The sequence below is a fragment of the Syngnathus floridae genome, chromosome 18 (assembly GCF_059516105.1).
Source record: "Syngnathus floridae isolate MCC-2025c chromosome 18, RoL_Sflo_1.0, whole genome shotgun sequence".
NCBI lineage: Eukaryota > Metazoa > Chordata > Actinopteri > Syngnathiformes > Syngnathidae > Syngnathus > Syngnathus floridae.
In genome coordinates this window covers 5192373-5206412 of record NC_142430.1, presented here as the reverse complement: position 1 = coordinate 5206412, position 14040 = coordinate 5192373, and the positions used below count along the sequence as shown (strand labels likewise).

The 14040-nt window shown below is 47.4% G+C and overlaps 1 protein-coding gene across 2 annotated transcripts in view; it reads right to left on the bottom strand.

Annotated features, from left to right (window-relative positions):
* The window catches only part of trrap (transformation/transcription domain-associated protein), a 47312-nt gene that overhangs the window by 30337 nt on the left and 2935 nt on the right, over positions 1-14040 (bottom strand). The window contains exons 11-41 of one of the 2 annotated variants that reach the window (XM_088359365.1): positions 13453-13549; positions 13252-13390; positions 13071-13149; positions 12377-12611; positions 11975-12311; positions 11807-11904; positions 11518-11712; positions 11253-11444; positions 11012-11177; positions 10687-10943; positions 10422-10622; positions 10150-10301; positions 9043-9242; positions 8750-8967; positions 8492-8689; positions 8161-8421; positions 7935-8096; positions 7756-7852; positions 7532-7653; positions 6597-6767; positions 6423-6491; positions 5722-5742; positions 5113-5232; positions 4906-5025; positions 4551-4715; positions 4307-4488; positions 3988-4186; positions 2050-2178; positions 1386-1652; positions 1098-1304; positions 82-240 (exon numbers count right to left, since the gene is read on the bottom strand). In XM_088359365.1, coding sequence (XP_088215491.1) covers positions 82-240; positions 1098-1304; positions 1386-1652; positions 2050-2178; positions 3988-4186; positions 4307-4488; positions 4551-4715; positions 4906-5025; positions 5113-5232; positions 5722-5742; positions 6423-6491; positions 6597-6767; positions 7532-7653; positions 7756-7852; positions 7935-8096; positions 8161-8421; positions 8492-8689; positions 8750-8967; positions 9043-9242; positions 10150-10301; positions 10422-10622; positions 10687-10943; positions 11012-11177; positions 11253-11444; positions 11518-11712; positions 11807-11904; positions 11975-12311; positions 12377-12611; positions 13071-13149; positions 13252-13390; positions 13453-13549 — 5215 coding nt within the window. The remainder of the gene's footprint in view (positions 1-81; positions 241-1097; positions 1305-1385; positions 1653-2049; positions 2179-3987; positions 4187-4306; positions 4489-4550; positions 4716-4905; positions 5026-5112; positions 5233-5721; positions 5743-6422; positions 6492-6596; positions 6768-7531; positions 7654-7755; positions 7853-7934; positions 8097-8160; positions 8422-8491; positions 8690-8749; positions 8968-9042; positions 9243-10149; positions 10302-10421; positions 10623-10686; positions 10944-11011; positions 11178-11252; positions 11445-11517; positions 11713-11806; positions 11905-11974; positions 12312-12376; positions 12612-13070; positions 13150-13251; positions 13391-13452; positions 13550-14040) is intronic. The other variant, XM_088359366.1, reaches the window with a different exon arrangement.

Genomic DNA, 14040 nt, shown 5'->3' with positions numbered 1-14040 from the left:
GCAATATCGCCACGGACCAATAGAGGGCCGCGAACCACCGATTGACTGCTTTCATGTATTTCCAAGCGTGCATGTACGCACCAGTTGGTCTTTGATTCTTTGCAGCTCCCACTTGATGACCACCTCGGCCAGATCCACGGCCAGTTTCCGATGCTCAATGGTCACGGTGGGGGTGAAGCCCAGACGCTGCATTGCGCTGATCATGTGCTGCACCAGGTGGTGGCGAACCGGGTAGTACACCTGCAGATGTAACCATAAATAATTTTGCTCATTTTCCGGTCATTTACAAAATTAAAATTGGCTCTTCATTGATTTATTTTCACACTCCGGTAACGCTGTGTTCAAGGCGTAGCGCAATCACCATAAGCCCGAATCACAGAAAGCTTCCTAACTAGGACTCTCGAGCATCCAGCCAAAAAAGAGCAAGACATGAAACGTCGATCGAGGAGGAGGCTGCCGCCAGTGACAAAGAATATTCACGCTTCTCACTTTGAGGGTAATTATAGTCGATGGGGTAGGACTTAACGACAGAGAGGCTAAGCCCTGTCCATCACATGTGCACGTACTCAAAAAGTCTCTCATCTGCCTGTCATTATCTCCCCCAGTGCAATTATGCTGATGTGATTACATTAGATTAGTCATCTGGCCCAATGAGAGCAACCTGCCAGCGAGAAAGAGCCAAAAAAAACCAGAAAAAGGTCAAAGCTTTGCAGAGAAACACTTTCCCTGAACCTGTGAAGCCACGGACATAAAATGAGGAGGCATCAAGTGTCCGTCAAGTTTTAAGACGAGCGCTAGCACACGGGTCAATGAGCCTTTTGCTGGTCTTATTTCATGGGTCACGCTTTCTGAATGTATCTGCTTTAAAAGGCGATTACAGACAGAAGATGGTCGCCGCGAGGGAGCCGAGGACCATTATCCCGCCCGCTGTCAATAACTTCCATCAATAAGGTGCAAGTTCAAAGTGGCTTTTAAAAGTGGGATAACGATGTGATTTATATGCTGACAAACAAACAAACAAATCTCCCGTTGGTTAAGTGGACACGTTGGAAATCGCACAGAGAACTGAAATGCTTCGTTCTTGGACATCTACTCACCCGGAAGTGCTGCACGATTAGGTGTAGAATGTGGACCAGCTGCGGAACCGTGTGGCCTTCCTCCACGATGATTTTGCGCGTCCAGTGGGTCAGCATTTGGTGGCCATCTTCCATGCGGGCCGGCACAGCTGGAGTGAGGATGGCCATGGCCTGACGGACAATGGCACGGGCCTCCATGGTGTGGGCCTTCAAAAGGCTGTGGAAGACCTAAAACAAGCCCCACATTTTTGATTCTGCTGAAACAGCAGGGCCGCACTTTGACTTCCCGCTGCGGATCAAATGGAATACCTGAAGTACAATCTTCTTGTGAATGGCGAACTTTGCGATGATGTGTGCCAAAAGTAGATGTCCGCTGTATTTACAGGCGGGGTCCACGCAGGCTTTCGGCAGCAGGCATGGCCAGGCGAAGGTCATGAGTCGCCGCAGCTTGCTGTTGCGGGACTTGTTGTTGTCGTGAATGTGGTGGGGGGCGTGTTCCACCAACAGAGTAGAAAACTGCAGCAGGCATATTCGGAGAGAGTCCAGCAGGTCCGCCTGCTTCTCGGGATCTAGAACCTTAAAGACAGAATTTTTTTTTTGGAGTACACAACGCTGACATTCAAATTGGTGTTGACTCAATATAAATGTAAATCCCCTTTCATCTAAATATTAATTGACTTTAATTGCATTCAGTATCCACCGAGTCTTTCAGATGAGAGCGCACCCTGTCATGGGAAATTAATTTGAAACCTCTACAGAAAAACAGCCAACATAGAGCAGGTGTTTGTAAGTGTCGGAATCTACAGCTGCACAAAAAAAATAAAAATAATTCACCGACCTTTAACATGGTCACATTGTGACATTTAGACCGGGAATTATAGTTTGGTCTGATAAATGAAATGGGACCAGCGGGATCGCTGGAGGGAGCAAAGACAATCAAGATGGACTGCTTTCAAAGTGTTGCGCAACTTACCTTTGTGATGAAGACGCTGGTAATGCTTTCCGGATTGTCCCCTTCGGGATTTGGCGGGCCGAGGAGCTGCTCTCCTTCGCCCTTCTCAAAACTGTATAGGAAGGCTGGATTCAGGATATGCTGCAGCACCTTTCGGTGAGAAAAACAACTGATTATAATTTCACAGATCACATTTCTAAGAAGGAAGCCAGGGCTAATATTCCGGCTCTCGGTCACATTTTAATTGTAAAGTATATGGAAGGAAAAATGCAGCAACACAAATTGAACACTTGCCAGACTTCTTAAAAATACAAATCCTACCACATCATAAAAATAACCAAACGATAAACTACGGGGAAGTGCTGATGCCAGAATAAGCAAACGGCGGCGCGGGCTCGATTAGCCAGCGAAAGGCACAAGACGGTGCCCACAATAAAGCTAACGACTGCATTTATTAAAGAAGCTGCTATCTGTTAATGAGCCCTCTGATTCCATCCATCATCGAGGAGGACGGGGGCGACGCTTGCTGAAGAACGATCACGCCAGCATATGTTCCCCCGCCTCTGTGAGGTCATTACTCACGCACATTCGGCAACCGTGACGGATACAAATGCAGACGCGCGACACGCGGCCGGGAATGAAGACGGCGAGAAAAAGCGCCGGTCGGTTCTCCGGCCTCATCTGTTCCCATCATTTCTTAGCCTCTTTGACATCAATCACAGCACATTTTGGTGATATGTATAATTAGATCAAGTGATCCTACAGGCGACTTGATGCATATAAACACACGCAGAAACTCTTTGTGCATGTGTAGAGCAGAGAATAGCTATTTTAAAAAAATTAATATGTAATATGTAATGAAAATTTAGGAACAAAAAGGCCATCATTGAGGGGCAGTCTGGGGGCGAAAAAAATATTAATAGTATAGAGGAGTGGGGTGGGAAGGAGCATTAATTATTTATAGCACACACTGATCATAAAACAGCAGTTGAATTGTAAACAAACTCTGCTTGCGCCGCATGTTCGGAAACAAAACCACATGGCCGTGCACTGTGAAACAATGTGCTTCATCAACTTCATGCTCGCTTTTGTTCGCATGTCTGCTTGACTTATATACACCCCGACTGGAAAAAAAAAAAAAAAAAACATCTTTATGGCCTGCATGGGGGGGAGGGGGGAACAAATTAACCATAAGAAGATTTCCACGAGGAGGACCCGTTAAATAGAAACTCGAATTGGATAAGCGGGTGGGAGTTTGCGGCGGAATTATCACAGGATTGGGAGTCTGAGTGCAATTACCCATGTGTGCTCTAAGTATATGTACAGATCCATGTTTGCCAAACAGTCATTTGGCTTCGGCGTGCCGGGGCAAACCTTCCCCACTGACCTGTTTTAGTGCAAAAGCTGGAGCTACTCTCTGCCAGCATTGCTGCTCAAAGTGTATTTGTGTGCAATTAAAAAAAAGCAGCTAGAATGATTTAAATGCTAGTCGGCGGCGTGTCAGGTTGAGACTACGCAGGCATTCATCTCCTGTGTCTGGATAAACAGTATAAAAAAAACATGACCTTTGTGACTCTATCAAAGAACTAAGTCGCCAATGCTCACAGCGGAACAAAGCAAGTCGGCTGAGGTGACAAACTCATAATTCATGCCTTATAATTTATGACACTGGGGAGAACAGTTAAAAACACGTATCAAGCCGAAGCCAAACTTTTTCCCTCCAGACAAAGGGTACATTTGTCACGCGTTTTTGTTGCATTATTGATGATTTTCAGAAGGGACAAAATGGATGGCTGCTTAACAACAGCAAATGAGGTCATGTTTGTTGTTTAAGTTGTATGCCGGGGCTTTGACGTCAAAGTGAAGTCGACAGCCACCATCTGTGTGTCGATTCTAATTTCCAGTTGACAGAAATGTCAGAAGCGCGGAGGAAATTATCTCCATGGATGACAAACGTACCTTGGCTTTGAGCTCATCGTTGAAGTGCGGGTCATTGAACTCGACAAAGCGGAAAAACAGGGCACGCTTCTGGAGGATGGAGTAGTTCCTGGGAATTTCCTCCTCCATGTACTCCTTCAGGAAGGTCATGTTGCACAAGAAGCGACCCGTGAAGGCCCGCAGCAACTGGAACAGCAACTCTATCTCGGAGTAGTTGCGCCTTTTGATTGGGACAAAGGGGGTCGGGAAGTTCAGCGCACTAGTCAAAATATTCAAATCCTCTTGGCTAACAATTACATGCTAATATTAACCGGTTGAAAATGTTGTCAACAATACATACTTGCAGTAGCTAAGAAGACAATAAGCCAACAGCTTGGGCTCTTTCCAGTTGGTGGCGGCCATGTTGTCTTTCCGATGTCTCTCCTGAAAGGCCTCGCTGACCCACACCCGTCTGAGCTGATTGACGAGCGAATGTTGGCCTGCTAGCCAGCCTTCGTCATTCTTCACAATGATACTGATGATCTAAACGGAGGCAAAAAAAAAAGTTTCACACGTACCAAGTCTTACTCTCGAGGCTCTAATACCTTAATGGCTTGAAACTGGAGGTCCAGTCTGGCTGTAGTGGTGGAAGGAGATCCAGGTCGGACAGCGGCAGCCGTGCCGGCGGGAACCAGCAAGGTGACAAAGCGGTTGGGATTGGACGCCAGTACGTCTCTTAGTGGCTTGGCATCTTTGTGTTTCAGAAAACTCTGTGTACAAACACATACACATTAATCAACTCCAAATACAGTCGATTCGTACCCAAATATTGTTCAGTTTGGCACTAAACATAAAAATAAGTATCGGAAAAGCCAGCAGCATCCTTGTTATGACCTATTAGTGGGAGCGCTAAGAACCCAGCAGCAGAGGGATAACCGCTTAGCGCGGCTAATGTCTGACCATGAACATGCGGCTCCACTGGGGGTCATTAAGGGTCGCCTCCATCATGAACAGCTCCACAGTCTGGGAAGGGTGGCGAGTTAGGAACTTTATCAAAGGCTCCCTGAATGGACTGCCGGCCTGGAAGGTGGAAGCGATGGGAAAGATTAACTCACTCACTCCCACAAACATATTTATATTTTTTAATTTATTTATTTTCTGTTTTACTTCGATCAGCATGGCCCTCTCAGTCTTCATGACCACCTCCAGCAGAGGTTTGACTAGCGTCTGAGGTGCGGCGGGGATCAGGTGGAAAAGGTTAATGATGGCAGAACAGATCTTCATCTCCTACAAAAAAACAAGTCAGACACAAGCAGAGGGGAGTAAATCAAAGAATCGGGGAAATGTCAGCTCAGGAAAGAATTTATTTCGGATGAGAAGCCACTGTGGGGAAAAAAATACAAGGATGAATTTTAGTCAAATGAAAAATGCATTTTGCGTCAATTAGTAAAAGAACTTCGACGGGGACAGACAGTCAAATGAGTTACAGAATTACAAAGCCACGGCAAACAAACACTTTAGGGACATCGAGTGTATTGATTCTTTAAAAACCACTGTCGTCGGCATCTTGGGAGGTGCGGTTGTCAGTGAGGCTTTCAAAAAGATCAAAAATGTGAGAAGAGCTGACATGACAGTGTCTGCAGACAATGACAAACACATGGAACAAAAAACAAAAACAAAGAAACAACAAAAGGGCAACTTTCACGAGCACAACATTGGCTCAAGGAAGCTTCAAAACGTCACCAACAGAGGGCGCGCTACCAGGTCGCATCTCACCTCAAAGCCCTCCAATGCAGGCTGTACCAAAACGGGAGACAATGATCAGATAAGACAAGTTGATAGTCAAATGAATGGTCGGCCAGCTACAACCTTGACATTCGACCTTAGGAACAACTTTTAGTGAGCGGAGCACACAAACTAAACCCACATTTGGAGGTAAAAGGTCACAAATGAAACTATTTCATCCCCTTCGAGTGTTGTTATCAGGCTCGGCTAATTGACCCACGTGACCCCTGGCTTTACTGCGACTTCACAGCTCACTGTCAACTGGCACCAGGAGGGGGGGAGGGATAAAGGGAGCTAATTTGCATGTGATTATGCAAAGCATTTCGAGGTGGGGAAAGTTGTAACTCTCATGCAATAAAAGGTCGAAATGGTTTTACTTCCATAAGAAAGGTGACTGTTTTTACATGCTCTCGCCTTTTCTTTGCCTTTACAAGGTTATCTGTCAGGATAATAATGAGGAGACGCCGTGCCGCGCCGTGCCTACCGCTGCCTGGCGCCTAATTAATCATTGATTGTAATATGGCCACTCACAACCCATCTGGGAGGCGGCCACGCAGAGGATGTGTTGATGACAAGCGACTTAAGTTTCAACAGATTCCAACCGAATCTCAACTGAGGTACATCATCACGTCAGTGGCGCCAGCGGAATTGTTCACAGCGTACGTGGCTTCAACTTGAGCGGCGATACTCACACTTCCGTCGCTTCGCTGGCCTCCCTTGTGTGTTATTACAACCACCTCCATCCACTTTCGCAGGTGTTGCTGGTGAGACGGAAAAACAAAATGTGAGACGACGTGGGCGAGCAGAAAGACCATATGGAATAAAGAGAATAAAAATATGCAGTAAGAAACAGCAATGTTCCTTACCATCATTTGATCACAGAACTTGTCATTGAAGGAGTTGGGAAAGAGTCGCGTGACAGAGGTCAACCGGTTGACCACGTTGAGCGTGAGGCTGCGGTAGTCGCCCAGCATCATAAGCAGAGGCCGCATGTGAGTGTGGATCTGGTCCACTTCGATGGTGGCGCCCTCCAGGAACTATAAAAGAAAAACACAGGGCGGGATTTATCGTTTCGGGGAACTCCACGAGTCCGTAGGATAAGATACGTGGAGTGTGTGATGGGTTCTCTAACTGTCCGGACAAAAGTAGGCTGGCCCGGTTGCAAACAAGCACACAACAACATAGATGAAACCCCCCCCCCCACACACACACACACAGACGAGAGAAAGCCACATTCATTTTCCTCTCAGTGGAGAGAACAAACACTCCATCCTGTATTGATCGGGCCACAGCAATGCTCATTAGTGCTATCAGGGCAAAGATGAAAGAACGAGTGGGGAAGGGGCAGGGTGGGGCGGCGGGGTGGTCACGGGATAAAGAGCGATGGCGGTAAAGACACAAAATGAAGGGCACGGAAATTGAAGGAGAAAGGGGACAAAGAGCATCTAGGGTGAATGGATTGGGGTCTTCGTGGGATGGATCGATTGATAAATAGAGGCCAGGTTGGTTCGCTCAGTCTGATAAAGCATAGGAAAGTTCAGATGAATTAATAAATGATCTCCACGTTTGAAAATATCATGAGCGGCGCAACGGAAAAGAAGCATCGAGATGCGGGAAACTTACTTGAGTCATTAAAAAAACATGAAAGCGCCTCACGGCTCGAGCAATGTTGTGCGTGAGGGTCTCAAGGTTTTTTCTTTTGAAGGAGGTTTATATTCAATAAGAGTTTGAGCGACTAAAAAAAAAACTAAAAGCGTATAATCCTGACAAATGAGGTTGAGATTTTTTTTTCTGTACTGACCTTCCTCATGCATGCCTCCCCTGCTTCCTGAAGCTCACTGTTGGTAGAGTTGAGGGCCTTGAACAAGGCGGCGATTATCTTCTCTCTGGACTGCGGCAAGTAGTTGCAGGCAGCCAATGCATCTAAGAAGGGAGCATTAAAAAAAATAGACCTCCAAACTTTTTTGCAGCCCAGTCGACTGGACGGCTAATTGGTTTAACCCGCTTCAAGAAGACATGACTCACTGAGAGCAGCAATGCGCAGCGGCACCAGAGACGGGAGGCTCTTGTAACATGGCAGCTTCATCAGCGCTGCATCGTCCGCCTCACACAAGTTCAGCAGCTGAAGACAGAAGAGCAAAACAAGGTTGAAGTATAGCGAAAAAAAATAATAATAATAAGTGTAGCGCTGCCATGTTGCATACCTCGGTATAGAAGACCTTGTGCTCCATGACATTGAGGTCCATGGTGAAGAGGCGGGGCTGCAGGGTGGTGCAGAAGGTGTTGCCTTCCATCAAGCCAATCTGGGCGTTTGCAGGTTGGTGGCGCAGAAGATGCTTCTTGGGTGGAACCATATCTTGCAAAACCTGATGAGAACCAACGACCGATTAGCATCTGAATCCAGGATTTGATTGGTCATCCAACGTTTACCTCCTTGTGTGGCTCCATGATGACAGTGACGCTCTTGCCAGTGACCTGGGCCAGCACCTGCAGTGAATGCATGGCCTGCTTTCTGACAGTGGAGTTGGGGGAGGTCACCTCTCGAACCAAGTCGTGCGTCACCATGTGGAAAGATTTGTCTTGGGCGGTGAGAAGTTCTTCACTTTTTTCTTCATCCTTCAATGGAGTGGCGCAGCGGACCAGCAGCTGCTCCAGGGTTGTCTTTGCCATGGCGACAGCGCCATTTGACACCTGGGTCAAAAGGGCCGATTCAAAAAGTTGAGCAATTCAGAATTCGCCAACTAAACTCATTGACGCTCACCTCTCCTGTGAGGTCCATCATTACAAAAAGCAGGGCCTTGAGAAACGTAAGCTGGTTTTGTAGAACCCAGATAAGAGGCAACCTTTCCATCAGGAACTTGATGGACACCACGCCACCGAGCTTGGCATACCAAGCCTGCTCATAGCAGCAGGCGCACAGACGCTCCACAATGTATGAGAACAAGGGAAGCTGACATGCCTGCAAATGGAGCAAAATTTAGTCACTAGATTTTGTGACGCCTGGAAAAAATGGACTCACCCTCTCCTTGGATCCAAGGATGATGCTGGCCACATCAAAGATGACAGCCAGGGCCACCTCGCCGATTTTACACAGTTCCTTTTCCTCGTAGGCCATGCAGATGGCTATAGCGTCGATCAGAACCAGTGGATCCATGCCCTTTGACCCGTTCTCTTCGCTGTGGAACATAGCCGTGCTGGGTTGACTGCCGAGCTGGTAGCACGGCAGCAGGAACGGACCTGTGTCAAAGAGAAATCCACAAATGAATTTTAAATGATCCTAAATAACGAAAAAAAAGGCAAATTTTGTCTCACCACACTGCTGAGCCACGGCAACCATGGTGTAGTGGCGAATCAAACTGGCGACAAAAGGTAGCGCACTGGGCCTCAGGTCTTTTATCACGGCTGACATGAATGCTCCAGTCAAGGCCTGTTCAAAAGTTCTGCGGGCAGGCGTGTCTTGTGCCTTGTAGCGGTGAGAGATAATAACATTGGGGATCCACTTCTCGGTAAAGCTGGAGGGAATAAAAACAAGATTGACTCCACTCTCCATTTACTGGAGCTGACTGTGATATTAAGATGTTCTCAAATGCAGGATTATCATCATAAAACATTTGCCATTAAAGCAGCATTTTACTGTTTTATTTGTTTAGCAAATTGTCATGTCAATAAGCACATTTTTATATGAAAGGCTTTTGATTTGCATTTTTGTCCTATTTTCCGCAACTCTGTTGGTATTTGTTATTTACAACAGCTGAAGGCAACGGCGCCGCCGTGTTATTGAGCAGCTGTTTTCTCCATGCTTGAGCTTGTGTTTTATAACGCCGCACGCCGGGGGTAGACCTGATGGATCGCTTCATCTAATTATTGTTATTTAAAAGGCTGCGACCGGAGGTGGGAGGGCAGGTGAGCAAAAGGGGACAAAAGCGGAAGTGGAGCGGCGGGCGACTGCCAGAACGTCCGATCAATTGGCCTTTTGTCAATCACGGGCGGGTTGCCACGGCGACCTTACTGTGTTCTCACAAAGGCTATATTTAAAGTCATCTCATGAGCGTAAATGAATGGAGAAGAAAAGCAGAGAGAATCGTTCACGAGGGAGGACAAATCAAGATGTCTGACAGCCGCCCCTCCCCCGATCATAACTGACACACTTCATTACCCCGGCAGAACCGTGCACACGGACACACTTGTCTTTCTGCGTGAGCGTAAGTGCGCCTGTAATGAAAGGAGAGCAAAAGGGCCAGGATGTAGCATAAACAGACGGAAGAAAGTCAATTAGCCCCTGCCCGGAATCAATGACGCTAATGTGACTAAGCCATCCCACCGGCACCCCTTCTGTGTCTGTGAGCTCCTGCTCGTTTTCAACGAGAGCCTGCGTTGAGAATCAACATGACATGTCCGCCCGTCTTGCGACATGCTTACTTGGGATGAGAGAGAAGCTGGTACAGAGCGTGTTTGTTATCGTCCAGACTGGTCATGGCCACCAGGAAGCACTTGATGACCTCCCACGCCTGTCGTCGGTAGTAGGGCTCTGTGTTGGCACTCTTCAGACAGTCGAGGGCTGTCTCGATAGCCTGGAATGGAATACGGCACACACAAAAAAAAAAAAATTGAACAGCCCCAATTAATCGATGGAATAATCAATCCCAAAAAAGATTCGATCATGGGAGACGTAGCTGGCAGCGTGGTCTTACCTTCTCCATCGGGAGCTGAATGGAGGCTTTGCAGTCGGTGAACTCGGCCTTGATGCTAGGCCCTTGAACCTCGGTCACCACGTAATGCAGCCTCTGAGACTCCTTCAGCATCTTCCTGTTGCTGCCGCCAAACTTCCCCAACACCCGGTAGGCTACGTGGGAGATGGTCTCGGCCGGGTTCCGAAGGGTCCGCCACAAAGCCTTGGAAGACAAACGCAATGCTTAACATCTTTGAAATTCGGTTTATTCTGTAAAACCGACTAACCTGCATGAGCTCAGCCCTGACAGGCTGAATATGGTCATACAGGAAGTCCGGCTGGAGGTTGTCCACGCAAAGCTCTAAAGTACGAAGACCCTGGCTCACTAAAGTCTGAGAGCCATTCAGGGCTGACACTAGTGGATCCATGAGCATGGGCAAATATGGCAGCAGAGAGCTCAGGCGCACCGGCACGGTCAAGCATAGCTCCACAAAGAGGTCCTTCATGTGCTGCTTGTGAAGGCCACTCTGCAGCATGTTCAGACCTAAAGCGGGAAAAGTCCACACATTAGAGTTGTGGAAACGTCGCAGAGATTTGATTTGAGAGTTGCACCTTGTAGCAGATTGGGTAGAAGCGGGAGGAACTCTTGGTAGAGAAGGTCATGGCTTCCGCCACCAATGGAGCGGAAGAGTGCCCGTAGGAACAGGAAGTAGTTGTACGGCTCCTTTGCTGACTGGGCCAGTTCCATTGAGCTGTTTACTATCTTGTGAAGGTGCGGCTGAGGAAAAAGGAAGTATTTCATGACTTATGTGAAACCAAAATATAGATATTAACCAATTGTGTGGCAACTTACTTTGAGCATCTGTTCATTCTCGGCCGCAAAAAGCGACACGGATCCAAAGACCAGTTTAAAGAGCTTGAGGTAGAGATTGGAGAGCTCCACATTGGAGCCCATTTCGGGTAGTCTTTCCAGAAGGTACTCCACTAAAATGGTGGCGAAGAGAGCCGATGTTGACAAGTTGGCCAGGAATGAGTTGGCCACAATCTGCGGAAGAACGAGATAAATTAAACAAATAAAATACAAAGTGAAAGATTTGTTGTGTAGTTGCCGTATCTACCTGGAGAGCATAATTCTTGGAAATCCTCTCCACCATGTAGGGAACGGTTGTTTGAAAAATCTCCTTAAAAGTAAGTGGGTTCATCATGGTGAAGACCCCAGCAAAGTGCTCCAGAACTTCCTTCTCCTCCTTCATGCGTACCGCTTGGCAGTTAGCCACTCGGATGTATGCTTGCTGGTTATTGGCGACCTGAACCTGAGCATATAAAAAAAAAAAAAAAGATTAATTTCCTTCTTTCTCGAAAACTGCACGGAGGTTCTTGCCAAATTCAGCAATTCTCTCGTTATACCTGATAGATGTCCAAAGCCTGCATGGCGTACTTGACCAACTTTATGTAGATCTGCGTTTCCTTTGGCTGGAGCTGCTTGTTTGGTATGAACTGCGCCTCTGTTTGAAAATAAAGAAATATTCCACAGGTTTAACAATTTATCATCACGATTGATTTTCATCGCCTTACCTCCAGGGGCCTTGCATGAGGTGATGCCCCACGTGATGGTTTTCACGCCGCACACCAGAGTCTTGACTAAACTGCGGCAGTCTGACACTTGAAACGTCTGCTTGTCCTCCTTCTCGCCTTGCCGGTCGAAGGCGGTCGCGGGGGGCTGCGGTGCGCTGGCGACGGGCGTGGGAGGAGCGGGAGGCGGGATGGCGGGCGTGATGGATGGAGTGGGCGTGGCCGGTACACCCGGTAGTACTCCCGGCTCCACCACGCCCATTTCCGACTGAGGTTTACACTTCTTGAAGATGGAAACCAGCTGGTAGCGTGCGATGGTGTGAAATTTCAGCACAAACACCTGATAAAGCAGAAATGACTTTCAACGTTCAGAAAAGCCACTGCGGGAAAACGAAGCTCGGCTACCTCCAGCATCCTCATGAGGATGTCCCGCCCGTTGCCGTTCTCCTGCTCCGACTTGGAGCGAATGCAGTCCACCAGGTTGAGCAAAAGCTTGCAGGACATGGTCTGAATGTTACTCGGAAGTGACTCGTCGTCGATGTTCTTGGCAAACAGCTGCACGGCCAAGGATAGATCGGTCAGGGGCAGGTTCTGACGGACGTGGTGGACGAGGTCTGCAAGTGTGCTGTAGGCCAAAGGTCTGAAAACAAAAGTGATGATGATACAAGAATGAATTTTATTTTAGAAGATGTGAGAAAGGTGCTAAGTGATAACGGAACGCAGTGAGCTGTTTCTGAAAGGCGCCGACAGTTACGGAGACTATGCAAATGGCCCCTGTCCGGGGAAAAGAGCGAGAAGGTGAGCTAATGAGTGACAATGATATTCCCGCCAGCTCTTGCGCACTGCTAATTTGAAATGACAGATTACTGAAGTGGCGAGGGTGGGGTGGCAGGTCAAAGAGTGGTGGTGGTGGTGGTGGTGGGGGTCGGCCCTCGGGAGCCGCGGGTGTACATGACAATCTGACAGACGGATCTCAGATGCGGTCAGAGCTCTGAGAGATGTGCCTCATTAAGATGCAAAGGACTCGGAGCTGTCAGAGCAATCGTCCACTAAACAAGGAGATGATTGTGATAGATGCGCACTCGGGGGGGAAACTTACCGAAGAGTTTCCCGGGCGGTGTAACCCGAGCCAATGAGGATAGATTCATCAAAGAGTTTATCCATGCAAGGTATAAACTCTGCAAAAAAAAAAAAAAATCTTATAGGCAACCCTTCCACAAAGTGACAAAAAAAAAATTCACATGCTAACTGCAAAGTGTTTGTTTTCGTAGGGCACATACGGTTGCGTAGTTCGGTGGTGAGAATATGTTTGGCGGCGATGAGCAGCTCCTTGCGGAGATGAGCCGTCTCCGAGGGGCAGTTGGTGAGCAGCTGGAGCATGCCCTTCACCATCTGCTGGGAATATTTCCCTACCAGCTCCTGACGAGTTGGAAACACACATTTGAAAATGAAAAGGATATTTTTTACAACTGAATGAATACCTGGTAGATTCGAATGATGTAAGCCAGGAAGGAGAGCGTCTTGATCTGTGCGGCAATAAAATCTGCGTACAGCTCCTTGTTATAAAGCTTGTGTTGCCTGCAAAGAAAGAAACAAAAAAAACACACAAGTCAATTCCTCCTCCTCGACACGTCCTGCAGTAGGTGACAATTAATGGCGGGTAAAATGAGGATCTACATATGGGATTCAATTCTACATGCATGACTTATTCATTTGTGTGGCAGCTGTTACTGCGGCTCCCAGAGAAACTTTCTCCGTACCTGCCACAGATTCCCGAGGTTTGTTGTTCCTTAATTAACTCTGCTCCATTTCCCTTCCTATTCCCGACATCTAATGCAACCCATCTTCTTACGCGCAAATTTCACCTCCCGCTAAGCCAATTTCTACTATTTTAACTTTCCTAAATGGAATGGAAACGGATTTAGCGACACCATCAAAAAAAAAAAAAAAAAAACTTCTGCCAGGCAGAAGAGATGAAGGGGGGAGGGGGGGAGGTACCATTCTATTAAGTGTGCCGCAATCTCATTCAGAAGGCCATAAAATGAAAATTAATTTAGTTAGTGAGGGTG